The 26,011-nt window shown below is 41.6% G+C and overlaps 2 protein-coding genes across 3 annotated transcripts in view; both read right to left on the bottom strand.

Moving 5' to 3' along the window:
- The window catches only part of Ankar (ankyrin and armadillo repeat containing), a 65,611-nt gene extending 60,856 nt beyond the window's left edge, over window positions 1-4,755 (bottom strand). For both annotated transcript variants that reach the window (XM_004660263.2, XM_045147817.1), the window contains exon 1: window positions 4,155-4,755. In XM_004660263.2, the coding sequence (XP_004660320.1) occupies window positions 4,155-4,755 (601 nt within the window). The remainder of the gene's footprint in view (window positions 1-4,154) is intronic.
- Window positions 4,756-7,540: 2,785 nt separating this feature from the next.
- Window positions 7,541-15,637, bottom strand: Asnsd1 (asparagine synthetase domain containing 1). The gene is made up of 6 exons (XM_004660215.2): window positions 15,554-15,637; window positions 15,134-15,187; window positions 13,687-13,762; window positions 11,404-12,937; window positions 10,947-11,128; window positions 7,541-7,875 (listed from the first exon to the last, which is right to left on the bottom strand). Exons 4-6 carry the CDS (start codon window positions 12,844-12,846, stop codon window positions 7,626-7,628), a joined length of 1,875 nt encoding a protein of 624 aa, XP_004660272.2. The 5' UTR covers window positions 12,847-12,937; window positions 13,687-13,762; window positions 15,134-15,187; window positions 15,554-15,637; the 3' UTR covers window positions 7,541-7,625.
- Window positions 15,638-26,011: the final 10,374 nt, after the last annotated feature.

Here is a 26,011-nt window from a genome sequence, read left to right on the forward strand (position 1 = left end):
GCTTCCCTGACCCCAACCCCAGCCAGGTGATGAAAGCAGAGAGCATTGTTTCTTGGCTAGGTAATTTTCTTTGTCTCTGCTTTATGCTTTGGGCTAACTTCGAACTTTAATTACATGTATGATTTTCCTCCAATCTCTGAATCTACCATACTTGTATTTTCCATACACTCTAGATCTAACACATGGGTGCTTTCTCTAAACTCTGGATCTGCTACTCGTGTAATTTCTCCAACTTCTGGTAACCATGGATATAACATTTTTGGCTACTCATTTCTTACCAGAATTTCTTGGTCTCTGCTTTGTTATTTTCCCTCTGCTGCTCTTCCTTTAGCCCTCACCATTTGATCTATTAACTTGCTCCCATGGGGACGCTCAGGGTGGACACTGTGTATGTATCTCTTCTAAATCTCCCTACAAAAGCTTCTAGGGGGCTGGAGAGATGGCTTAGCAGTTAAGTGCTTGCCTGTGAAGCCTAAGGACCCTGGTTCAAGGCTTGATTCCCCAGGACCCACGTAAGCCAGATGGACATGGGGGTGCATGCATCTGGAGTTTGCAGTGGCTGGAGGCCCTGGCATGCCTATTCTCTATCTATCTGCCTCTTTTTTTTTATCTGTCACTCTCAAATAAATAAAAATAAACAAAATATTATATATAAAAACGCTCCTAGGTTCTATCTTCCACATGTTTGTCATTTCTCTTAGATGAACCTCATGGGCTATATGCATGTTTTCCACATGAGGGCATCTTTTCTACTTTCCACAGGCTTATGACTCTGCTCTAGCCTTCCTCCTAGATCCCAAATTCCCTTCAATAAACCCCACAATTTGTAATTTCTCCCTAAATAAATCCAATAATTCATAATTTATTCCTTCTTGAGTCTGTTTTTGTTAAATCTTTCTTAAAAATAGAAGATAAAGGGCTGGAGAGATGGCTTAGTGGTTAAGGTGTTTGCCTGCAAAGCTGAAGGACCTTGGTTCTATTCCCAAGGACCCATGTAAGCCAGCTGCATAAAGTGGCACATGCATCTGGGGTTCGTTTGCAGTGGCTGGAGGCCCTGGAGTGCCCATTCTCTCTCTCTCCTTCTCTCTACCTCTTTCTCTCTCTCAAATAAATAATAAAGTAAAAAAAAATAGAAGAGAAAGCCAGGCATGGTAGCTCATGCCTTTAATCTCAGCATTTGGGAGGCAGAGGTAGGAGGATCGCCATGAGTTCAAGACTACCATGAGACTGCATAGTGAATTCCAGGTCAGCCTGGGCTAGATTGAGACCCTGCCTCAAAATAAATGAATAAATAAATAAATAGGCATGATACATTTGTTTATGTAATGAAAGATAAAAGATTATTGAAACATTATGTAGTAGTTTGATTCAGGTGTTCTGTATGAATTTATGTATTCGGAATGCTAGGTCCACCAGCTGGTAGCAATTTGGCAACTGGATCCTCCTGGAGGTGATGTATTGTTTGTGGCCGGCTTAGGGTGTATTAGCCAGCTTCTGCTTGCACACTCTCCTGCTGCAGTTGTCCACCTGATGTTGGTCAGGAGGTGATGTCCACCCTCTTCTCATGTCATCATTTTCCTCTGCCATCATGGACCTTCCCCTCTAGTCTGTAAACCAAAATAAACCCTTTCCTTCCACAAGCTGCTCTTGGGCGGGTGTTTTCTGCCAGTGATGTGAAGCTGATTGTAACACATGTTCATGGACTCATGAACCTCCTGCCTCCATCTTCCAAATATCAGATTATTCAGAGTATATTAAATGTTCATACAGTTCTAATTCTTACCTATCTTATTGAGAAGCTAAGGAACAACTGATTCTCACCAAGGTAGTTTCTTTAGTGATCAGCTCTACACTGACAAACTAGCTTCTTTTCAGATAATTTTCTCTCTGATTATCTAACCAATTTAGATAAAAGTGGTTCATTTCTACTTGATTAACTACTAAAAGCTGCAGTTATCAGCTCTATTTAGCCAAGAGAAAACTGGTCAACTAGTATAGACTACTGATCCTTTCCTGCCTCAATAAGTTTATGTAAAAATCTCTTGCCTAATTAAATTATAAAAGTGAGCTGAATAGCCAGGCATAGTGGCACATGCTTTTTATTCCCAGCACTCAGGAAGCTGAGGCAGGAGGATAGCTGTGACTTCAAGACCACCCTGAACTACAGAGTGAGTTCTAGATTAGCCTGGGCTACCGTAAATCTTGCTTCAGAAAAGAAACTGAATAAAGACTGAAAATATTTTTTGAAAATCAAACCAGCTAAGTTACCTGTATCACGAAAATCAGTAAATTTGTACTCAGAAGAGCAAGAAAGGAACCATTTGAGTAATGTGTTATTCCAGAAGGGCAGTCACTTTCTTTCTTAGCTGCTTTTCAGGCATGATGAAATCCAGGCTCTTTTTACTACTCTAGTAAAATTCCAATACATATTTACAAAAATTGAGATTTACTTTTCCTGGCTGAGCCCAACAACTCTGGAAATCATTTTCAGAAGTTATTAGACAAGTTCACCTATAAAAGCAACTGACAGACCTGGGGCAATTCTCTTTCTACCTAGTCTGCTGCAAAGGGACCATGGGGGAAAAACTCTGATTAAAAAACAAAACAAAACATGTTAGTGGGCCACAGAGATGGCTTAACAGTTAAGGCACTTGTCTACAAAGCCCAAGGACCCATGTTGGACTCTCTAGGTCCCATCTAAGCAGATGCACAAGGTGATACAAGGTCACAGGTGTGCACAAGGTGGCACATGTGTCTGGAGTTTGATTTCAGTAGCTGGAGACCCTGGCGTGCCTATTCTCTCTTTCTCTCTCCCTCTCTTGGTCACTCACATTAAAAAAAAAAAGTTAGTAAGCTGAAGGGGCACACCATTAGCATCTATTGGTTATACTCAAGCTACAGAAAAATAAAAGAGTAACTTTCATGAGGGAAGAATTTCAAAATTTCATGAACTTGGACTAAATAAATATTAATGAAACTTAATGCTACCAAAATCCAAAATTCTATGAAAATACTTAGTAGCAGAGGCCAGTAAGTTGAAAAGGAGACATAAAGGGTGGAGAAAGGAAGGGAGGAGGATACTTAATAGGTTGATATTGTATATATGTAATTACAATGATTGTAATGGGGAGGTAATATGATGGAGAATGGAATTTCAAACGGGAAAGTGTGGGGGTGGGGAGGGAGGGAATTACCATGGGATATATTTTACAATCATGGAAAATGTTAATAAAAATTAAAAAAAAATCCAAAATTCTAGATTACTATTGCATATTTAGTCTTAACTTTTGTTTGTTTGTTGAAGCAGGGTCTCACTCTAGCTCAGGTTGACCTGGAACTCGCTCTGTAGTCCAGGCTGGTCTTGAATTTACAGTGTTCCTATCTCAACATCCCAAGTGCTAGGATTAAAGGTGTGTGCCATCATACTCAACCTGTAACTTGAATTTTTACATCAATCATTTTGCTGCAGTGAGAAAAGCTACTTAGTCTGGTAATCATATTTTTTGTTGTTGTTAGGAGCTTTTCTTACTGCTTCCCATCTACTATTTTCTTGGCTTTATTACCATTTTCCAACTTAGGTTTTGTGAGATAAAAATTACAAACTGAGCGAGGCATGGTGATATGTGCCTGTAACACTTAGAACTTGGAAAGCTGAGGCAGGACGATCAGAGTTCAAGGTTATCCTTGTCTACATTATGAGTTTGAGGTCAGCCTGAACTACATGAGACTCTCAAAAACCTTTTTTTTAAAGAGTATAAACTGAAAATTCTGTATTGAGTGGTTTGGAGTCTGCTCCATTAAGATTGAAGAGACAGGATGTTTAATTTAAAAGTAAAATTGGTATATGATGGAGAATGGAATTTCAAAGGGGAAAGTGTCAGGGGGAGGGAGGGGATTACCATGGGATTTTTTTTATAATCATGGAAAATTTTAATAAAAATTAAAAAATTAAAAAAATTAAAAAGTAAAATTGGTAGTATTTAAAAAATATAGTTCTATTAAAAACCTTCCTTAGAGTTAAAAATAACTTAGAAATGTTGGCTATATCTAGAAGTTTATAATAAACAATGGTAGTTATATAAGCCTTAAATTTCTAAGTGAATTATATTTAAAATGGTTTATAATAAAATAATTAGGAAATGTTGAACTCTCACCTGCTGAACTAAACTCTGAGAAGATATCTTTATTTGTCTGGGGTTTTCCATCTGGATCGATGTCCATGATTGTGCGCCACAGTTCCGAGAATCTGGTTCGCTTGTCTTTGGGCATGTATATTCCGTGCCACAGTGCTTTCAGCATATAGTCGATATGGATCAGAATTTGCCCAATTCTGGTATCAAAATAAGCTGGAGGTAATTGACAAGAAGAACTCTGGTCATAATTCGCTTCTAAACTGATTGAAGGGATTTGATTTAAGCAATAAATCCCGATGGACAACTCTCTTAAAATCTGATGGACTTCTCTGTAGTCTAGGAGGGCAGTAGGGTCCACAGGAGTCAGGAGGATTGCAGTGGAGTACCCTACATTATTGATTTGGCTCATAATCCCACATGGTGTGTCTGCCTGAGAGCGAACGTCATCCTTGGTTGACAGCCAACTGACGAGGGCTGTGGTCAGTAACTCCTGAACTTCACTCCGATCATATTTTTCAAAGAAAGCAGAGGCATTTCTCTGGACTGCCAACTTTTCCAGGTAGGTTTCTTCATCTTGAATTTGATCGAATCTAGGTATCCCCTTTTTAGGTATTCGAAACATTTCTAATCAAATCCAGTGTGTCTTTTCTTTTGAGGTCTCTGCAGTGAAGGAATGGGAAATGATAAGCTAGGGTATGTCTGTACAAATACAACTGCACCTTCTCTTCTTTCTGAAGGAAATCTTTTCATGTTCAATCGTTACCTCTTTTTCAATTTTACACTAAAAAAATTGCTGCACAAGAAAGATAAAAGTTGACTAAAATAACTGGGGTTGCAAAACCTTTAACATCCAACATGCTCTGCTTTTCAGAGGGGCAAATCACTGAGAAGTACACTCAGTGCTGCATAACCCTATTTCTGCCGGCAGTGCTATCCATGGTGGTGGTCTCATAGATTATATTGCCCAGTGATATAGTAGGCACCTCAGTTGTGCAAGAAAGCACTGATGTTTGTAAACAATGAAGTAGCTTGACACACTTCGCAGAAGTGTCCCTATTATTAAATGAGAGGTGACTGTGTTAGAAAAATATTTATATATGAGAAGCTGTATACCTATTCTTTTATGTTCTGAGTGTCTCTTCAGATATATAAGCCCTCCTTCCCTTCCCCTTCCTGCATCTTGCGCCTTACGCATGCTAGGCAAGCTTTCTACTTTTGAGCTGTGTCACGTCCCACCCTCCTAACCTTGTTTCTGTACTATTAAATGCCTGTTTCCAGAATGAGAACTAAGTTCTCTTGTGCATCTACTCTATTTCAGAATTTTTACATACAGTATTTTTATGTCATGCAATTGCTCTCCATTATAGAGGGATTCTCAAACTTTAGCCCATATGAAAGCCACCTGGCCCTTGTTAAACACATATTGCTGGATCCCAGGGGCTGGGGCCAGAAAATTTTCTAACACTACACTTGGAGAAGCAGGGCAGTCTGAAGCCTTGTTCTGTCCACTTTACAGACACAAATGGAGATCAAGATTATAAGGACGCCGGATGTGGTGGCGGACGCCTTTAATCCCAGCACTCGGGAGGCAGAGGTAGGAGGATTGCTGTGAGTTCGAGGCCACCCTGACTCTATAGTTAGTTCCCAGGTCAGCCTGGACCAGAGTGAGACCCTACCTCAAAAAACAAACAAACAAAGAAAAAAAAAAAACAGAAAAAAAAAAATCAGAAGGACATGGCTAGGGATTCATACTTTTTCAGAATCAGAGCTGTCCATATTCAAACTACAGAGTTAAAGACCACCATCAGCTCACGGGTACCAAAGATACAGGAAAGGACCAGAAAAAGGTACCAGTCTGCTTGGAAATGGTGTTCTTGTCTCGAAGAAAGCCGCACCCACGATGGTCCCCAGAGTGCATACCCAGTAAGGGACGGCTGTGGTCTGGGACAGCTTCCGGCTGGCGCTTGAGTCCTAGGAAATGTTCTGGTAGAAGCTGAGAGGAGCTTTCTTGGGATGAGGGCCCTTTGGAGACAGCCAGCCCCTTAGGGAGACCCCTGCTGGGCCTCAGACGGCTGCTGCTGCTCCCGCATTGATGGAAACCATTCTTGAGCCTTGGGATGGGCAGGCAGCGAGCAGGGGGCCGGGCCGTGGGTGTACACGCAGCAAATGAATCGCCGCCGCCTGCCTCGAGGACGCTCGCCACTGCTTAGACTGCTCCCAAGAGGAGCCCTCTAATCTCTAGACCTGTGCTTTCTAACAGAAACGGCTTGCAATAGCGGAGGCGAAAGCAAGCACCAGGTTTAAGGGTGTCCTGAGCTGGAATTCCATTTCATCATCACTCACGCAATAAGCACCTACAGAACACCAATTATGAGTCAGGTACCATGCGGGAGGCTGATGACCTTAGAAACGACAAAAACAAATCCTGGGTGTGTTTGCCAGCGTGGCACGTGGAAATGTGCGGAAAGCACCTGAAAGAGTCAAGCAACATTGGGGACTTTAAAAAGCTGCCTGGTGGAGAGAGTTAAATGTTATCCACATTTAAGTCACATTAACGGAGCAGCAGCTTTTCTGGGATAGGGAGTGGCAAGTGAGGAAGACTGGAATGAGACACATGGAACAAAATCTTGCACCGAGAACAAGATGTAGGTGAGGAGATGCAGGAGAGGCTGTGGACGAGTTTCAGAGGAGCCAAATGCAATGATACCAGGGGGATTTTTAACTTAAATGCTATTGCATGAAGTTAGTCTGGGGACACAACCTGTCCCCTCTTCCACACAAACTTATGACATGGTTGTGTGGGGTTTTCCTCCAAACCAACAGCTCAATTATTGGAGTACCTCCTGTTCTATAATTTGTCCCAAGGTTATCGGAGCCTGCAAGTTTTAAGGACATAGTTCCACAAGATTGGGACCCTTAATTGCAACTCGGGGCCTCTGATACCTGTGCCCAACCAGTTATAAACGGCAGGATCTCACGAACCCCGCCGATCTCCACAATTTCCTTTCAGAACTCGGGAAGAAGAGCCGATGGAGATACAGAGGGCACACAGGACTAGGAAGGAGCTTCCATGTTCTGTGGTCAGACATCCCTTCCAGGATCTTCATGTATGTAGAAACTGGAAACTCATTAAGTCATATTTTAAGTTTATAGAGTTTAATTTCCAACTACTCCACCTCACTTCCCAGAAGGCAATGGGCAGGGCTTTAAAGTTCTTACCTTTAAACACAAGGGTCTTTCTGGGGACAAGCCTCAATGAACTTAACTAGAGAACCCTGCTCATAAGGCATGTATGATCAAAATAACTCACTGTTAAGAAACAATCTACCACTATCATGTAAGAATTAAGTTTCAGGAGGTTTGTGACAGGATAAGTAGGGGAGCTTAAAAACCACATTACACAATAATAAAACAGCAGTCTTTTATTTTAGGTAACTGTCATTCAGTAGTTATCGTTTCATTGTGAAATCATACTATGACTTAATCTTCTTTCTAAGGGAAGACTTGGAGCCTTTCACATTTATCAGATGCTTTTTCAGTGTTCTTTTCCATTTTGGCAATTCTGGATCCAAACTGCATGGCCCGTTTGGGCAGAAGAGCTGAGGCTGTGAGGCCAAGCTGTACAGCCACCAGGCGTAAAACTAGCTTCTCGCCGATTCCACGGGGTAAGGTCAAGTCTGCTTTTTCCCAAACTGGTAGAGAATTTAGGAAGGAGACCACATTTTCATCCAGAAAGGGAAACCTAAAAAGAAAATAAAAGATAATGTAACAACCATATGAAAGTAAAGCCTGTTCATGTTTATTTACTAAAAAACCATTTCAGCTGAGTGCGGTGGTACACACCTTTAATCCCAGCCCTCTGGAAGCAGAGGTAGGAGGATTGCTGTGAATTCAAAGCCACCCTGAAACTACATAGTGAATTCCAGGACAGCCCAGGCTACAGCGAGAGTCCACCTCAAAAACAAAAAAAATATTTCAGGGCTGGAAAGGTGGCTCAGCCATTAAGATACTTACCTGCAAAGCCTTATGACCTGAGTTCAATTCCCCAGTACCCATGAAAAGTCAGATACACAAAGTGGCACGTGTGCCTGTAATTCATTTTCAGAAGCTAGAGGCCATGGCATGCACATTCTTGTTCTAGCTGGAGCTGAGCATGGTGGCACACACCTTTAATCTCAGTACTAGAGGGCAGAGGTAGGAGGGTTGCTGTGAGTTCCAGGTCAATCTGAGACTACATAATGAATTCCAGGTCAGCCTGGGCTAGAATGAGACCCTACTTGAAAAACCAAAACCAAAGTCTTTCAAAATATGACAATTTTAATATATATTACAAGAAAATTCATCTCAATAAAAAGTTTGTAATTTCAAGAAAGATCTTCCAGTTCTCTGAAGATATCTTGAAAGCATGTGATCTTTGATTTCCCACATATTTCTGGGGTTTCTCTGGGGTCTTTGTTGTTGTTGCTTTGTTATGCTAGTAGTACATTAATGTTCCTTCTATCTCCACAATCCTCAAAGTGCAATACAGTCACACTGTGTTGCCACATTAGCTGTTTCAGTATTATTCAAGGTTTTCTTTCTCTAAGCATAACGTAACACTTACCTATGGGACCTTTATAATGAAAAGCTTTGAGTACATAAAGTGATATTTTTCTTCCACACACCTACAATAATGGATGAAATTCCTTTCATCATGTTCCCTTTCCTTAACTCCAGCCCTTTCTCTTTCATGGGGAAAAACACTTTAGATTCTGTAGTATGGAGTTATCTATCATGCAATCTTGAAAATTATTCAATAATGGTAATTGTTTTTACATGTATCAAGACTCGCTGTGTGACAGACAAAACACAAGATTCAATGCATAGAGTAAAAATGTGGAGGCAAAGAACAATCAATTTCCAGTTATCTGTATGTGATGTATTAGATACCAGATCCTGCAAGGCCAGGCTGGACTCAAACTCACAGTGATCCTTCTACCTCAGTCTTTGAGGGCTGAGATTAGGGGTATAAGCCACCATAATAATCAAAGCCTAGCTTTTATTTTTTGGGACAGCGTTTTGCTATATAGCTGAAACCCCCTATCTCAGTCTGATGAGTGTGACCCAACGACAGCCAGCTCAGGCTTCGTTTTTTGAGCCAGGGTCTCAAGTAGCCTCAGACTTGATATGTAGCTAAGGATGACCTTGCATTTCTGATCCTCCTGCTTCCACCTTCTAAGTACTGGGATTACAGGTGGGCACTACCATGCCTGCTTTACATGGTACTAGGGTTCTGACCAAGGGCTTCAGGCATGCTATACCCCCATCTCCAGAATTTTTTTTTTTTTTTAAATATTTATTTGAAAGAGAGAGGCAGACAGAGAACAGGCTTGGCAGGGGCCCCAGCCACTGTAAATGAACGCCAGATACATATGTTGCCCTGTGCATCTGGCTTATGTGGGTACTAAGAATTGAACCTGGGTCCCTAGGCTTTGCAGGGAAGCACCTTAACTACTAAGCCATCTCCCCAGCACCCAGTGTTCTATCCTTCACAACTAAAAGTCACATCTTCCTTTAGGCTCAGTATTTTAAAAAATTTCACTCAGAGCTGGAAAGAATAGCTCAGCAGTTAAAGGAACTTGCTTGCAAAGCCTCATGGCCTGGGTTCGACTCCCTAATATCCATGTAAAGCCAGATGCAAAGTAGCATAGGCATCTGGAGTTCCCTTGCAGGGCAGGAGGCCCTGGTGCACCGCCCACCCCCCTTTTGATTCAGGTGTCCCAAGCCAGTGGCAATTTGGGAACTGGAGCCTCCTGGAGGTGATGTATTATTGGGAGTGCTTTATGGGTGCTATGGCAAGCTTCTCTTTGCCAGTGTTTGGCACACTCTCCTGCTGCTGTTGTCCACCAGATGTTGGCTAGGAGGTGATGTCCATCCTATGCTCATGCCATCATTTCCCTCTGCCATTATGAAGCTTCTCTTTGAGTCTCTCTCTCTCTTTTTTTGGTTTTTCGAGGTAGGGTCTCACTCTGATCCAGGCTGACCTGGAATTAACTCTGTAGTCTCAGGGTGGCCTTGAACTCACAGCGATCCTCCTACCTCTGCCTCCCGAGTGCTGGGATTAAAGGCGTGTGCCACCATGCCCGGCCTCCTTGAGTCTCTTAACCAAAATAAACCCTTTCCTCTTACAAGCTGCTCTTGTTCAGGTGTTTTCTGCCAGCAATGTGAAGCTGACTGCAGTACCTCCTAATGAGTCTTAAATATAAATAATAAAGTTTCATTCAAGTACTATCAAGAGAAACATGCTGAGTAAATCTAAGATTTAAAAATCATGCATGAAAATGCCTTGATCTCTACGAAATATAACCATGTGGTCAAAAAAACATATACAAGAGGGATATTCACTATTGGGATCACCATTCAAATCATTATGGATCTCTACAGGTGGTAATTTCTAGAGACAAAGCTACATTCTGTAATACCGGAAGAGAAAGTTGGGTTGGACAAAACAACCTTTAAATACTATTTTTTTTTGGGGGGGGGGGGACATTATTTTGGTTTTATTTTTATTTTTTTTTCACCATAGGTTTTTTTTTCTTTTTTCTCTCATTGTAGTCTTAAGAATAATCATTACTTGTATCATTGCAGACTATAACCAAAGAAAACACTTCTTTGAGAATGAGTTCTGGAAAAAACTACTCCCCTAGCTCATCTCAGCTTTGCTAGACATCATGTTATTGCCCCGTTAGTAATGGACTAGTCTCCTAAGGAAAAACTTGAAGTCTCCTTTTGTACATTACTATTTTACTAAAACATTCATGTATCTAAAATTACCTGGCTTCTTTTCCATGATCACCAATAACTCTATCATCACGGCCAAGATTTCTAGAAGAAATTCGACCTAGTTCCATTTCTATCTCTTTATTCAGTCCCTCCAGTCCAAGCGTCTGAAAGCGGATGCGATGCCGAGAGTAACCTGCAAGTTGCTCGTCTGCACCAATTCCAGTCAGAATTACCTACATAAATTTAAGGAAATACATATAAAAATAGCAACTAGTACATAGTAAAGGAAAAGGCTTCTTTTCTGACAAAAGCCTAAAAAATTGTAACCCTAACATTCTGAGAGAAAAGGCATAAAATAAAGACAAAAAAAATAGTAAAAACATGCTCCATTTTTTAGACAAATATACACTACATTATAGCTTAAATGCAACTAAAATATGCGACATTCTTGCAACCTTAACCACTAAACTCTATGGGTCAAATTAGGACGTGGAAACTTATGACAAACCTTTGCACTGCTCTGGTACGATTTCACTCCATCCTGGGTCACCAACCAGCCACTTCCTCTGGAAGCAAACCAGACTGCACAGCCAATGCTGTCATCTAAAACTGTGTCTAGTGGCTGAACCAAGTGCCGTATCTGAGCTCTTCTCTGTTGTTGTAGTTCTTCGAGAGAAACATTAATCTCAACAAAATTCCAAGTCCGAGAAGGATTAATAGCTTGCAGTTCCTTTAGCCCCGCTCTTCCTGTGATTCTGTCTGGCACATTAGTCCCAGGATGAGCAGCGGCAGCATTCCTAGAGAATTCTCTACAAAGTGTTTCACAATGGTTTGTCTGTTTGATTCTTTTTTCATTACGACTAGCTGGCCTGATCTCTTCTTTACTTATAAAAGCCACATTCAAAAGATCAATGGGTTCACCTGGAGGAATGTGGCGGTCGGCCAGGGTGGCAATCACCATGGAATCAATGCCTCCTGAAAACAGGATTGCCACATTTGCTTTTCTATTGCACATTTGTGAAGCTACACTGGGTGTCAGGTTTTCATCCCTAGCTACACACAAGACCCGTCTCTCTATGGCAACACTCAGGACATGAATGAACTGTTCAACTACTTTTTTCATGTGTCCATCTGTAAGAAAGGCCTCCAATGTCTCCCTTGTAGGTGGGATGCCAGAACTGCTTCTGCAGTGACTTTCCAATGGGGCTTGAGGCAACATCATATTTAAGGGAATAACAGGTTTTTCAAGACAGAGTTTGGCTTCATTTGTTACTACTGACACAACTGTTGGTAAGTCTACTGAAATTGGAAGCAAGTTATTAGCATCTTCTCCAACATTCTTACATCCATGCCTCCAAGGATATAACTTTAAAACTATGCATCTAGAAATTGCAATAGAATTGAGATCAATTCTGAAAATCCCAGATGCTGGCACTTCAAGCCACTGATTTGCCACTCCAAATGTCTGAGTACCAACTGAAGAGAGGCAGAAACCCTTGCCCAGATTATTAAAATGCCAAAGCAAGCTACGGCGACCGAAAAAATCCCTGCCAAACCATAAGTAATGACTAGAGGCTTGATAATATATGAAAGACCATGGACCCTGGACTTTTGAGAAAAGTGACAAAATATCAGATTCATTCCTACAAACAGAAAGACTAGTAAACATAATCTGAGTATCGTTCTCTTCATCTTCAACCTTTACTCCACCAAAAACTTCTCCATTCCACAGAAACACATTGCCCCATTCATCTTCCACAGGCTGGGCTGTCAAAGCACCTCTCAGGTGAAGAACATGACCAGAAAATAAGCACCGGTAGTTAAGGTCAGCTCTGAATAACTGTTTGCTACTACTGGGGCCCCGTCGTTTAAGACTGCACAGTAAGTCTTCCTTTAAGTCGTTACTGAACCCCTCCATGGAAAAGCTCACGGAACAACAAATGCCACACATGGCTATGTGAAATAGTGTGATTACTTCTTGATTTTCACCTTCTCTAAATTTTCAACTTCTTGATATTCTTTTTTAAGCTCATCTAAGATATCTGTAGGAGGAAAAAAAAAACATTAAGTAAACTAAAACATTGAGGAACTGTAAATAGTAATTCACAGGACAAGATAGGCAAATTTACCAAGAGTAAATCATTAGTACATGCCTTGTGCTAATTTCAGTGCTAATTTATAGTGAACTGCTGGCAGAGAATGCTGACCTTTTGGTAATCAATTTTCACTGGGTACTAGTTTTAATCCAGGCAGTTGGCTGAGCACCACACATCATGTTTAAATCCCACAAAACCTGGGGTGCTCAAAGTATTCTACCCAAAGTCAAAGAGGTAGAAAATGGTTTGTTTTCATACTTCTGTCAGTCAAACTCAGGCAAAAGTCAACATTAGTAACTGCTGCTTTCTAACACAGCTTACAGTTTGTTTTTTTTTTTAAACTGCACACTCATCTCTGGAAGGCTAACTTAAAATAGATCACTGCATTAACCTTCAGACATATATTTAAATATTCAGATTTAGTTTGAGGCACCACTACCACTTTTCACAAAGACTACAAAAGATTTTGTACACTAGTCCTTAAGATACTAAACAGCCATGTGTGGTGGTGCATGCGTTTAATCCCAGAACTTGGGAGGCAGAGGTAGGAGGATTGCTGTTGAGTTCAAGGCCACCCTGAGACTACAGAGTGAATTCCAGGTCAGCCTGAGCTACAGCATACCCCTACCTGGAAAAACCAGAAAAGCAAACAAACAAAAAACAATAATTGAGACACTAAACAACAAAAAACTTACTTCTGCTTTCAGAAAGCATTTCCGTTCGGTCTGCCAGAAAAAATATGTTGCTATTCTGCTGCTGCCGATATACCTTCTGCAAAAGAAAGTTACACTGACATCAAGATTTGATCCACATAGTAGATGTCGAGACTGAATCTATTATCACTTCTGAACTCCAGGAATGTATTTCAGAATAATTCTTTAGCAAAGGTGAGGAGCAGAGACAAAAGCACTCACATTATACCAGAAGCAACATACCCAGAAACTTCTAATTTGTACTGTGGTGAAACTCTTCTCTGCACATGTCACTCTGCTTTACGTTTAACAAAGGCTCCTATCATACCCAAGTATCTAATTCACTTTTTTTTGGTTGTTTTTTGAGGTAGGGTCTCACTCTAGCCCAGGCTGACCTGGAATTCACTATGGAGTCTCAGGGTGGCCTCAAACTCATGGCAATCCTCCTATCTCTGCCTCCAGAGTCCTGGGATTAAAGGCATGTGCCACCACACCTGGCTACCTAATTCACTTATGAAAGTAAACAATGTATCATAGACACTTTTTTTTAAAAAAAATAAACATTATTGTATGGGTACAGCATACTCACTATTTGCTGTCTTCTAATTTTTAGACATATGATGTACTGCCAGGTCCTTACTATTATAAATTGATGTTGTGATTAATATCTTTGTGCATTCTCACAATTGTTTCTTATGCATCAATTACTATAAACAGAACTGCTGCTGGGTCAGTGTCACACAGCTTTGATATGTTCTCCAGAAAACTGGTATTATTTGGCTTTGATTTCTAATATTCCACAAATGGCAATATCAGAAATGTGTAAATACCAGTAATCAGATAATCTTAAAAGTGCTTTAAGAAAGCACAATTTCAGACATAGTTTTTTTATGGTGAAACCACACATAAAGCAGCAGCTTACTTATGAACATATTGATGGAAATGGCTATACATGTTAAACATTTAAAGTTGTTTTTTTTGTTGCTGTGTGTGTGTGTGTGTGTGTGTGAGAAGTAGCAATTCCCCTGCTTCTATTCAACAATTTAACACATTCCCTTAAATATGACAGTGAAAAAGACATCTTCAACTATGAGACCCAGTGCCATACACAGTAAGCAAATACAAGAAAAAAAAATCAAACTAGGACAGTTTACTTCCTGAATTTATCTAAGATGGAGGAATCTTGTATATATTTGCATAAGTGATACAATTCTTTTATGTTTTGTTTTGTTTTTTTGAGGTAGGGTCTCATTCTTGTCCAGGCTGACCTGGAATAGTCTCAGGGTGGCTTTGGACTCACTGTGATTATCCTACCTCTGCCTCTAAAGTGCTGGGACTAAAGGTGTATGCCACCATATGTGATACAATTCTTATAACCCATAACTTTAATACAGTTATTATAGGTATCTAAGGCTCTCATATACAACTCAGAATTCCTTTAGTAACTTACCCGGTTCTTCTTCAGGTTAGAAAGTTCATCCACAACAACTTTTTGTTCTTTAATCTATTAAAATAAAGAAAAGGTCCTTAAAGCAGAAATTTCAAAGAATGCTCAGTGAGGAGTAACTGCTTTAAAATAAGAGATGGGATAATTTAGACATTCTTACTGTCTAAATGAACACTCAACCTATACACATTCTTTTCAACAGCAATATTTGTCCAGTGCAAAAAGGAAAGAATAATTTAGATTTGTCAAGTACTTTTCACAAGGATTACAACTATTAAAAAAAAAAAAACTCTACATACAAAAAATAATTACTAATTCCCTTCAGTTCATTGTATGGTTGGGCTTTAGCCTTAAAAAAAAAAAAAGCAAATGTGGGTTGGAGAAAGAGAGATGGCTTAACGGTTAAAGCGCTTGCCTGCGAACCTGTGTTCGATCTCTCTCCAGATCCTACATAAGCCAGACAAAGGGTTGCACATGTGCTGGGCCAAATGTCTGGAGTTCAATTGCAGTGGCTGAGCCTCTGGTCACTAATTCTCTAAAACAACAACAAAAACAAATGTAATGATGTGTGTGTGTGTGGGGGGGCGTTCTCCACTCCCACCCCAACTACTATTCAGATCAAACAAGTGGTATTAAATGCCCTATGTGGGGCATTGTTTTGCACCCTTCCTTTTAGTACATTAAAGACTGCACTCGTCTGGTACTGTTGAATTAGGCTTTGTTTTTGGTTATGAGACAGGCAATGTAAGTGAAAACCAAATTTGTTTTTAATTGCTCATACAGTGCCACACACAACAGCAGAAAACAGTTTGCTATGTTAGTGATCAATATTTTGAAATGCCTCACCACTATGATAAGCAGGCAGCTTGTCTCCAGCTGCTCAGAGGTATAATGAACCACAAGGCCAGGGGTAACGCTGGCTCCTGTGACTGCAGTTGGTACAGTGCTTTGCCATTCCCTTTACTCACTTTACACCAGGAAGGAAACTTTGATGCAGGAAGGTTAGGCACTTTCCCAGTAAGGCAATGATAGTTTGGATGGAACCAAGGTAGAATCAGGACATTTGATACTTGAAAGGCTATACTCATTCTCCCTCCTCACATGGTTAAAGGTTTGGTCCAGTACTAGTTATAATAGACGTTACTATTGAAGGAATACCATATATTTGGTGTTTCTAGATTATACTAGTTTAGATGGAATATAACCAATGCATCTATAAGAAACGTAAATGTACCTAGGACTTCCAGTGAGGCGAAAGATGTTGCACTTCCCTCCTATGAAACTGCAGCAGGGGAAATTCTGCCGACGGTAGCTAACAACAATTTGGCTACTCTGAGCCTCACCCTTTTGGACAATATACAACTCCCTTATCTCAGGAGACAGCTGCCTGTACTTAATCACGGACCTAAGTCTCTCCCATTTCTAAGCGCGGGAAAACTCAAGCAAAGGATTGTAAAAGATGTGTTAAGTCCAGCACAATCCGAGTTCAGGGCCTCTGTCAGGCTTTTTGGCATTAGCCAGCAGAGGACCCCGGTGACTAATGGCTCTCCCCCGCTCTATGAAGAGGATGTTGCCTAATTATTCTCAACGACTCATTAATTCCTATATCATTACAAGTCATGTGTGGTAGTGCACCCCTGTAATCCCAGCACTTAGGAGGTGGAGACAGAAGGATCAGGAATTACTGTACGAGAACCTGTCTCAAAATCAAACAACAAAACCCTTTCCCATTAACCCTTAGAGTTACGTTGGGCGTTTTCGTCTTCTCGGTAAGAGGACTGACAAACGCACGTGCGCGGAGCTGGCTGGAAGCTGAGAATAGCAGGGTCGGGCAGCGTGGGCACGGCGAGGCCGCTGCTCGCGCGGCGCGGGTGGGCGGTGTGCACGGAGGAGAAGGGGCATTCATTCGTAACCGCGTCAGAGGCAGCCTTCACGGCCCTTCGTGACGGACGCCGAGAGCGGCTCCCAAGCCGGCACGGCGGCCGGGACCACGCACTGCAGGCCCGGCGGAGCACGGACCCGGGACGAGCTACCGCCCCTCCCGCTTTCAGGAAGGGGAAGGGTGAACCAGTGCCAGGGAAGCAGCAGCCGGGCCCGCCCACGTCCCCAGGCCCGTATCCCGAGCCTTCTCCCCGCGTCCACACTCACGCGGCTGCCGAGATCTTCCTTGCGTGCCGCCGAGGCGCCTGGCTCACCCGGGGACGTCCCACCGCCCGGCATCTCCGCGCCGCACAAGTCCCGGAGGACGCGCGCGAGGCCGGGCAGTGGCCCTCCCAGACGGCTAGTGGGCGCGCACAGGGGCCCGCCCCCTCCCTGCTTCCGGTAGCTGCTTCCAATGGCGTCCGCACAAGCGCGCCTGCGCAGGTGGGGTCTGGTGGTAACGTGTTCTGCGCAAGCGCTCAAATGCTAGGAGAAGCCGCCCAAGAGACTGCTTGCAGAATTTGAGAGGCTCCTGCTTCGCCCCCTAACGAATGGGATGTAAAGTGCTTTTGTGATCGCGTACGACCAAGGAAACGACAAGACTACGTGCGCCTCCTAGCGGCAAATTTGAAGAATAGTAGCCTAGTAAAATTACGATTTAATATTTATCTGTGAGATACAGAAAGCTTAGTCACGGATTTCAGACATACAATATTGGCTACAGAACTGTGCAGAATTGGTAAAGTTCTTGCCAAATTGATTTGAAGGTTTGAAGGTTTCCAGATAAATGTAGTTTTATATCTATTTCAGATGAACTGCTTTGTTGCTGCTGTTTTTTTTTAGCTGTATGTTCCATGAACTATCTAATCCAGTGAAAAAAGCTTGACTAAAATTTGGAGATAGACAAAAGAAATTAATGAAAAGTCTTTCAATTCTGTTCTAGCCTTGACTTTCTGTTTACTGGGTCTTTTCACAGCCCAGTCCAGGAAATTAACACGAATACAAGGGTAGAGGCAGATTAATTTGTAGATTTTTGTTTGTAAAGATGAAAATACTTTGTTTCCTAAATCAGATACCGTCACGGGCTATGATTGTTGTTCTATAAGTCATTAATCAGTAGTGTATCTAACCCTGTGATCTTAACATTTCTGCATTAACATACTTCCTAGCTTCTTGGATGCTTTTTTTTGTTTTTTGAGGTAGGGTCTCTGGTTAATCTGGAATTCACTAAGTAGTCTCAGGCTGTCCTCAAACTCACAGCAATCCTCCTACGTCTGCTTCCAGAGTGCTGGAATTAAAGGTTTGAGCCACCTCACCCAGCCTACCCAGCCAGGAGAGAGAGAGAGGGAGAGGTGAGTGCCAGGGCCTGCAGCCTCTGCAATCGAACTCCAGAAGTATGCACCATCTTGTGTGACTGGCTTTACATGGGTACTGCGGAATTACACCCCAGTTGTTAGGCTTTGTAGTCAAATACCTTAACTGCTGAGCCACCTCTCCATCTCTAGCCCTTGGATGCTCTTTGAATTTGTTTTAATATATTACTTACTAATAAGTTTTTTGAAAAAAAACAACTGGCATAGCTGGGTGTGGTGATATACACCTTTAATCCCAGCACTAGGGAGGGGAGGCAGAGGTAGGAGGATTGTTGGGAGTTTGAGGCCAGCCTGGAACTAGAGTGAGTCCCAGGTCAGCCTGGTCTAAAGTGACACCCTACTTTGAACACTAACAAAACAAAACAAACAACCCCAAAACTTTGGCGTATGCTTATGTTACAAAGATTTTTTGAAAACTGTACTCTAGCATTGGCAATCTCAACTTTTCATGAAGATGCACAAGTGGATAGAGCCAAGCTGTATGACTAGAGAAATACACTTCCTGAGTTTGGCCAATTCATGTCTCCTGCTGGTTTTTAAAGTAAATCTCAAGTGGTGAGAGAACTAAAGTTACTTTTTAGTTCTTCCTTTTCCTTGATTTATTTTTGTTTCTGATTGCATATTCCTGATTAGTTACTTCACACTGCAAGCAATGATGGTTGGAAGTTTGGTTTTACAATCAAATCATCGATGTGATGTTCTGTAGTGGTATGGGAATTCAGGGCGTTTTTGAGAGTGACAGAGCTTTACTCAGCCCTTGGGTGGGCTGTGTGTAACTCAGGAATTAGGGTGCTGGGTGTTCACAGACACACAGCACCTCCACTGAATTCGTAGCCTTCCAGTTCTTGTCTTAGGAATTTGAAAATGGAGCACAGTGAAAAATGAGCGTGGGGAGAATATAACACACAGGAGGACTGCAGGATGTGTGCTTCGTCTGCCTTAGTTTATCATACCTGACCCTAGAAGAGTCTGCATATTAAGATTTTGGAAAAGTACATTTGGTTTTGAAGTCTTTCTCATAGGTAATGGTTTCTAAGCAAGCTTTACTGACAAACATTATTATACTGAAGTTATATTGACCTTTTCTCTTAACCTACCTCCTGCCTCCATTTCCCAACACCTAAGGATTTGTTCCCTGACAATTGGGATATCATTCTACTCAGTGTTTAGTGATGAAGGGACCTGTCTGCAAAGCTGGACAGCTGAGCACCTCAATGCAGTACTCTTGCTCGCCCCTTCTTCCGCAGGGCCTGCCAGGGTGGAGCTCTGGTTCATGTTTGAGTTGACTCTGATGCTGTCACATGCAGAGCACTGCTGCTGTTCTGCACCTGCTTATCTCCCTTTGAAGTATGCTGTTGCCACAGCTCTGCCTGGTTCTGATGTCTTCATTCACTCACAGGGAATAAAGTGGTAAAATGGTGATAATCACACAAATTCAGTGTTAAACTGTTTCACATCTCATTTGTTTCTAGTTGGTTCTGCTTTCTCCTTCAGCTGTTGTTACTCCTATCTTGCCTGAAGTCATACTTCAGGGTTAGCTGGTATTAGTTTTCATGCCTGACTGGGTCCGTGTTGCCCATCTGCAGCCCACTATACCATTGTCTAGGCTCTGATTCCTTCCCTCATGAGCCATTGGCATTGTCTCATAGTTTCATGTTCATCAGTGCTCTCACTAGTCTTTCTCTGATACGACATTCTTAATATATTTTATTCTACTTGATAACACATAGTTCACTATAGGTCATTTTATTAAAGTGATGCATGCTACTCACAGGAATCCCATGGTTCTGAGTGAATAGTCCCCAAACCACCCATGCTTTCGAAGTACGTTCCAACACTTTTTTTTTTTTTTGAGGTAGTGTCTCACTGTAGCTCAGGCTGACCTGAAATTCACTCTCCAGGTGACTTCGAACTCATGGCGATCCTCCTACCTCTGCCTCCCAAGTGTTGGGATTAACACAGGTTTATTTTTAGCTGCTTATATGTTTCCTGTTTCTTCTACATGAGGTGTGCCATACTGCCATGGTTTCCACATACTAGTCAGTAGGTAAGTGGCATTCTGAAGGTAGAAAATTACCTGAAAGTTATCTACATATTTTCCAATTATTTTCGAAAATACAGTGAATCTTGGCTGGGCATGGTGGTGTACGCCTTTAATCCCAGCAGTTGAAGAGGCACAGGTAGGAGGAACACTGTGAGTTCAAGGCCACCCTGAGACCTACTCAAGAAAAATAAAGTAAATAAAATAAAGTTAAGAAGATCTTAGGGGACAAGAGATAGTTGCTGCATTGTATAGTGCTTCCCATTTGCCCTGCTAAGGTGACAAAACTCCTGGGTTCGAATCCTAGCTTCTATATTTATTTGGTGTGTATCTTTGGGTCAGTCAGTCTCTCAAACCTGTTTTCTAATCTATAAAATTTTTGCCAGTGACCTTGTTTGGACAAGGTATTTCCATGTTCTTGGCATATTATTTAAAGAATTAAAGAAGCCCACAGAGATGGTTAAACAGCAAGAAGTTTTGCTAGACAGCAGAGCAAAAGAACAAGCTAGATATGATACAGGAGAGCAAAGGGCTACTTGAGAAAGAGTGCCCAAGAGCAGGGGAAGGAGTTGGTTGCTAAGGGTCATAATGTGGGTGATTTTCTTTTGAGTGGCAGGTTTGGATTATATAAGCCTGTATTTGCTATGCAAGTCAAGTCTTTTCCCTTAATACATCTGTTTTTAGTCCTATGCCCATCCAATCATGCATAGACATAGGAGGGTATGGGGGTGGGTTCACTCAGAGGATACCGCTTGACTTACTACACATGCAACCCAAACTAGTTCAGGCTGGATCATCCCCTTGATCTTGTTCCTGGATATGTACCAGGGCATGTTTATTTTTTGCAAGGGGAAGAGAGATAGATATAGGTAATAGGCATACCATGGCCTCTTACCACTGTAAATGAACTCCAGATACATGTATCACTTTGTGTATCTGGCTTTACATGGGTACTGGGGAATTGGCTGTCAGGTTTTGCAAATAAGCACCTTTAATCACTGACTCATCTCTTGGGTCCCCTCCCATGTTTAAATCAAAACTAACAACAAAAGGGGAGTTACCAAGGGTTTCATTTTGTTTTCTCAAGGTTACTTAAGACTTTAAGTGATGGCACGTAAGCCCTTTAGTCACTATTGCCTAGAAAAATAACTGAAACCTATTATTAGATCCTCAAATATTTGTTGAACTCAAGTGAAATCAGTTTTGCAGCCATTGAAAACCATTTCACAATTTTGTTTGTGGTACTCTTTAAAAGTTCAATGAGCAAGTGAATAGTCCTGGGCTATTGTCCTTGCAGTAATAAACTACATGACCTTGGATAAATCATTAATTTGGGGTATTACTGATCTATGACCAGTATGTTGTTAGCATTGTTTAGGGCACGGGATCTTTTTTTACTTGTCCTCAATGGATCTTACATACTTGAACTAAAATTCTGGCCTTAATTACAAAGGCTTGAAATTTTAGCTAACTCACAAGTCTTATGAGGTAGACACTTTGGAAAAGAGCTCTCTTTGAGTGTAAATACAACGTGAGTCAAAGAGTGAGCCACATGTTTAATATAACATTTCTAGAAGCTTCATCACAAAGATAAACAGAAACAGGTAAAATGAATTTAAATAATCCATTTCACTTGACCCAGTATATTCAAAACATTGTCATTTCACTATGTAATCAATACCAAAATCACTAAAGGTATTTTCTAGGTATTTTACATTTTTAATACTGTGTCCAAAATCTATTATGCATTTTATATTAATGGGACATCCAAATTCAGACTTGATGTATTTCCATAAAATCTTTTAGCAAGAAACTATGTGGAGATTGAAGGAAAGATGGAAGAAAACAGGTAGAACAGACAGGACAAGAGGATAAGAGGGAAAAAGTAAGGGAAGGAAGAAAAAAGGATAGCTGAGGAAGGTGAAATCTCGGAAATGTCAGTGTTCATCAGATTAATAGATAATTATTTATGGTGTCAAGTGAACTTTCCAAAGGAAGGCTTAGCTGTTGGATGCAGTGCTAATTTAAGCTACGAAGAACATGTTAAAAGCATACCATGTCCCAAGAACACCCTAAACTGTGGACTCATTTACATATGGATCACCTACCAGACCCTGGGCTGGGTGGCCAGGCTTGTAAACTGTAAAGTTCATAGTACCCTGAAACTGACCAGGCTCACACTCTGCTGTCTGCTCCATGCCTGTCTGCTTCAACGATATTGGAAAGAATGTGATATCAATGGGAATGTCCTTCAGCTTATAAATTTACTTTTAAAACTTAAGTGATTCCAGGTCAGCCTGGGCTAGAGTGAGACCCTACCTTGAAAAAAACAAAACAAAAAAATCAAATTAAACAAATAAATAAATAAAAAACTCAGGTAAAATCTCTTAGGCTAAGATATATATTTCTAATGTATAACCACATGATGCTTTGAGACAGAATCTTTTCTTCTTCTTTTTACGGTTTTTCGAGGTAGGGTCTCACAATAGTCCAGGCTGACCTGGAATTCACTCTGTCCTCTCAGGGTGGCCTTGAACTCACAGCGATCCTCCTACCTCTGCCTCTCGAGTACTGGGATTAAAGGCATGTGCCACCACGTCCTGCGAGACAGATTCTTTTCAAAAATATATTTGTAAACATTTTTATTTATTTTCTTTTTTTTTTAATTAATTAATTTATTTATTTATTTGAGAGCGACAGACACAGAGAGAAAGACAGATAGAGGGAGAAAGAGAGAATGGGCGCGCCAGGGCTTCCAGCCTCTGCAAACGAACTCCAGACGTGTGCGCCCCCTTGTGCATCTGGCTAACGTGGGACCTGGGGAACCGAGCCTCGAACCGGGGTCCTTAGGCTTCACAGGCAAGCTCTTAACCGCTAAGCCATCTCTCCAGCCCTTTATTTATTTTCTTTTATTCATTTGAGAGAGATTGGGAGGAAGGCAGATATGTATATGTATGTATGTATGTGTGTGTGTGTGTGTGTGTGTGTATATATATATATATATATATATATATAGAGAGAGAGAGAGAGAGAGAGAGAGAGAGAGAGAGAGAGAAGAGGGAGAAGAGGGAGAAAAATGGGCACACCAGGGCCTTCAGCAGCTGCAAATGAATGCCAGATACACGCACCATCTTGTGCATCTGGCTTATGTGGATCTTGGGGAATGTAACCTGGGTCCTTTGACTTTGCAGGCAAGCATCTTAAACCACTAAGCCACCTCTCCAGCCCATACAAAAATATTTTTATTCATTTATTTATTTGCAAGCAAAGAGAGAGAGAGAGAAAGAGAACAGAGACAGATTTTGTGTACCTGGATTAAAGATTTGTCCGCAATGACACACTTCTTCCCCAGGGGAGACTCAAATTGCGAGCTCAACCTTAAAAATAACTTCAGGCTATAGGTGACATATATTTGCGTTCAAACCACTCCAGCTACCTTACCCACGCTGGCACGACTAGAATTTACCTAATTTCTTCCTGGCAGCTTCAGCCGCTTCAGCTTTCTTCCCCAGTCGGGCTAGTTTATTCCCTTTGGGTGGGACCTTCCTAAATCAGTGTTCCCCCTGAGCCCACTGGCCAATCAGATCCCTCCCTACACTTCCGGACTGGGGATGAGGCTCATCCTGATTGGATGCCTATGCAATTAAATGGACAGCCAACCCATGCTTAAGGCACTCCTAGTCCCTTTTTCTCTTCCCCAAGGCTTTCCCTAGGTGAGGAACATTTTCTTGGTTTCTTCTCCCCTTTTCCAGCTTGGTTGGGAAGGGAGAGAACTTCTTTTGGCTTGAATGCTGGCGTCTTTGCTTTCCGTCTTATTTTTAACTCTCCCAAAAATAAAGCTCATAATTTCCCTTTCTCTGATTCCACATTTGCAGTTCTTTGCTAACCTGGACAAGAAGTCAAGATGTGAGAGCTACTGACTTGGGAATTCTAACCACACAGAGTTCTTGCCCTCATCAACCTTACATGTTTTTGTAGTTTTTCATATTCCTAATTACATTTCTATATTTTATTTTTGTTTATTTGTTTGAGAGAGAGAGAAGGGAAAGAGAGAAAGAGAGAGAAAAAGAATTGACCCACCAGGACCTCCAGCCACTGCAAATGAACTCCAGATGCATGCACCATCATGTGATTCTGGCTTTCTTGGGTACTGGGGAATCGAACCTTGATCCTTAGGCTTTGCAGACAAATGCCTTAACAGCTAAACTATTGATTCAGCCCCTAATTACATTTCTAATATCAATTCAGTCTTATATGTCCAAATAGGCCTGAGCTTCGGGGCTCATGTTTGAAGAAGTATATGAACTCCAGACTCATGTGTCACCCTGTGCATCCGGCTTTGTGTGGGTACTGAGGAATTGAACCTGTGAGCGCTTTAGCCACTGGGCAAGCTCCCCAGCTGAGGCTCATGTCTTGTATCCCTAGTACTTAGCACATGAGCTTCTCGAAAGAAGGCATTCAACAGCACAGATTACTTGACACACTGAAGAAATGGCAGATAGGAACCCATCTTTGGTTTAATCAGTAGCTTCTTGGTGCTCTTCACATGGCTTTTGGCCTTCAGATTTTAAAAGGTTTTTCTTACACTCCTGAATATCTTATGTGACTAATAACATTAAATAGTTGACAATCCACAAATGATATTGAAAGAGTAGAGGGTTGAGAATATAGCTCAGTGGTAGACTGCTTGCCTAGAATGCATGAGGTCCTAAGTTTTAGTTCCTAGGCCACTGAAGAAATAAAACATCTATTTTAAATATGGTATAAAATGCCTAGCATTGCCACAAAAACTTTTAGAAGATAGAATTATTAAATGAAAGAGTTATTTCAGGGCTTAAGGACTTTAAAAATCAATAGTTCACCTTGCTTTAATTTCAATAACACAATAAACTGGCCTGAACCAACTAAAATCAGGCCGTTGGGGGTAATGTTATGGTTTGAATGCATTAGTGTCGCCCACAGGTTTGTGTGTTAACACCTTATCCTCAGCTGGTAACACTGTATTGAGAGATTGTGGGGCCTGGCGAGCAGAGCTGTCCCTGAGATAATCAGTCGTCTGAGGGTTACACCCCAGATCTGCTTCCAGTCTGGTTCTCTGCTTCCTGTCTCACTGCCATGGAGACCCTCTGTCATGCCTTCCACACTACCAATGGCCATGTACCCCGAGAAGCCATGAGCCAAGTTGAAATTTTCTTCTCTTTAGTTGCTTCTGTCAGGTATTTTGTTACTGTGATAAGAAAAGTAACCAATAGAGGTAGCATGTTTCCAAAGTTTCTAAAGTGATTTTAAAGGTAATCCAGGAAAGAGAACTTCTGATCTGGTCCAACCTGCTTTTCTTACTTTTTTCTCTCCCCCTTCCCTGATTCCTTCCCATTCTCCCTTCTCTCTCTCTCTCATTAAATATAAATTAGGAAAGATTGTAAGAGCCACAGGGTGCGAAGGAGTATCCAGAGGCATTGCCCCCCAGTGACTGACTGCCACTCTCATAGCTCACAACCCATAACGCCATGGTGAGGGCCTTCGTTGCAATGTGGGCTGGGAGGAGGG

The sequence above is a fragment of the Jaculus jaculus genome, chromosome 4 (genome assembly GCF_020740685.1).
Source record: "Jaculus jaculus isolate mJacJac1 chromosome 4, mJacJac1.mat.Y.cur, whole genome shotgun sequence".
NCBI classification, from domain to species: domain Eukaryota; kingdom Metazoa; phylum Chordata; class Mammalia; order Rodentia; family Dipodidae; genus Jaculus; species Jaculus jaculus.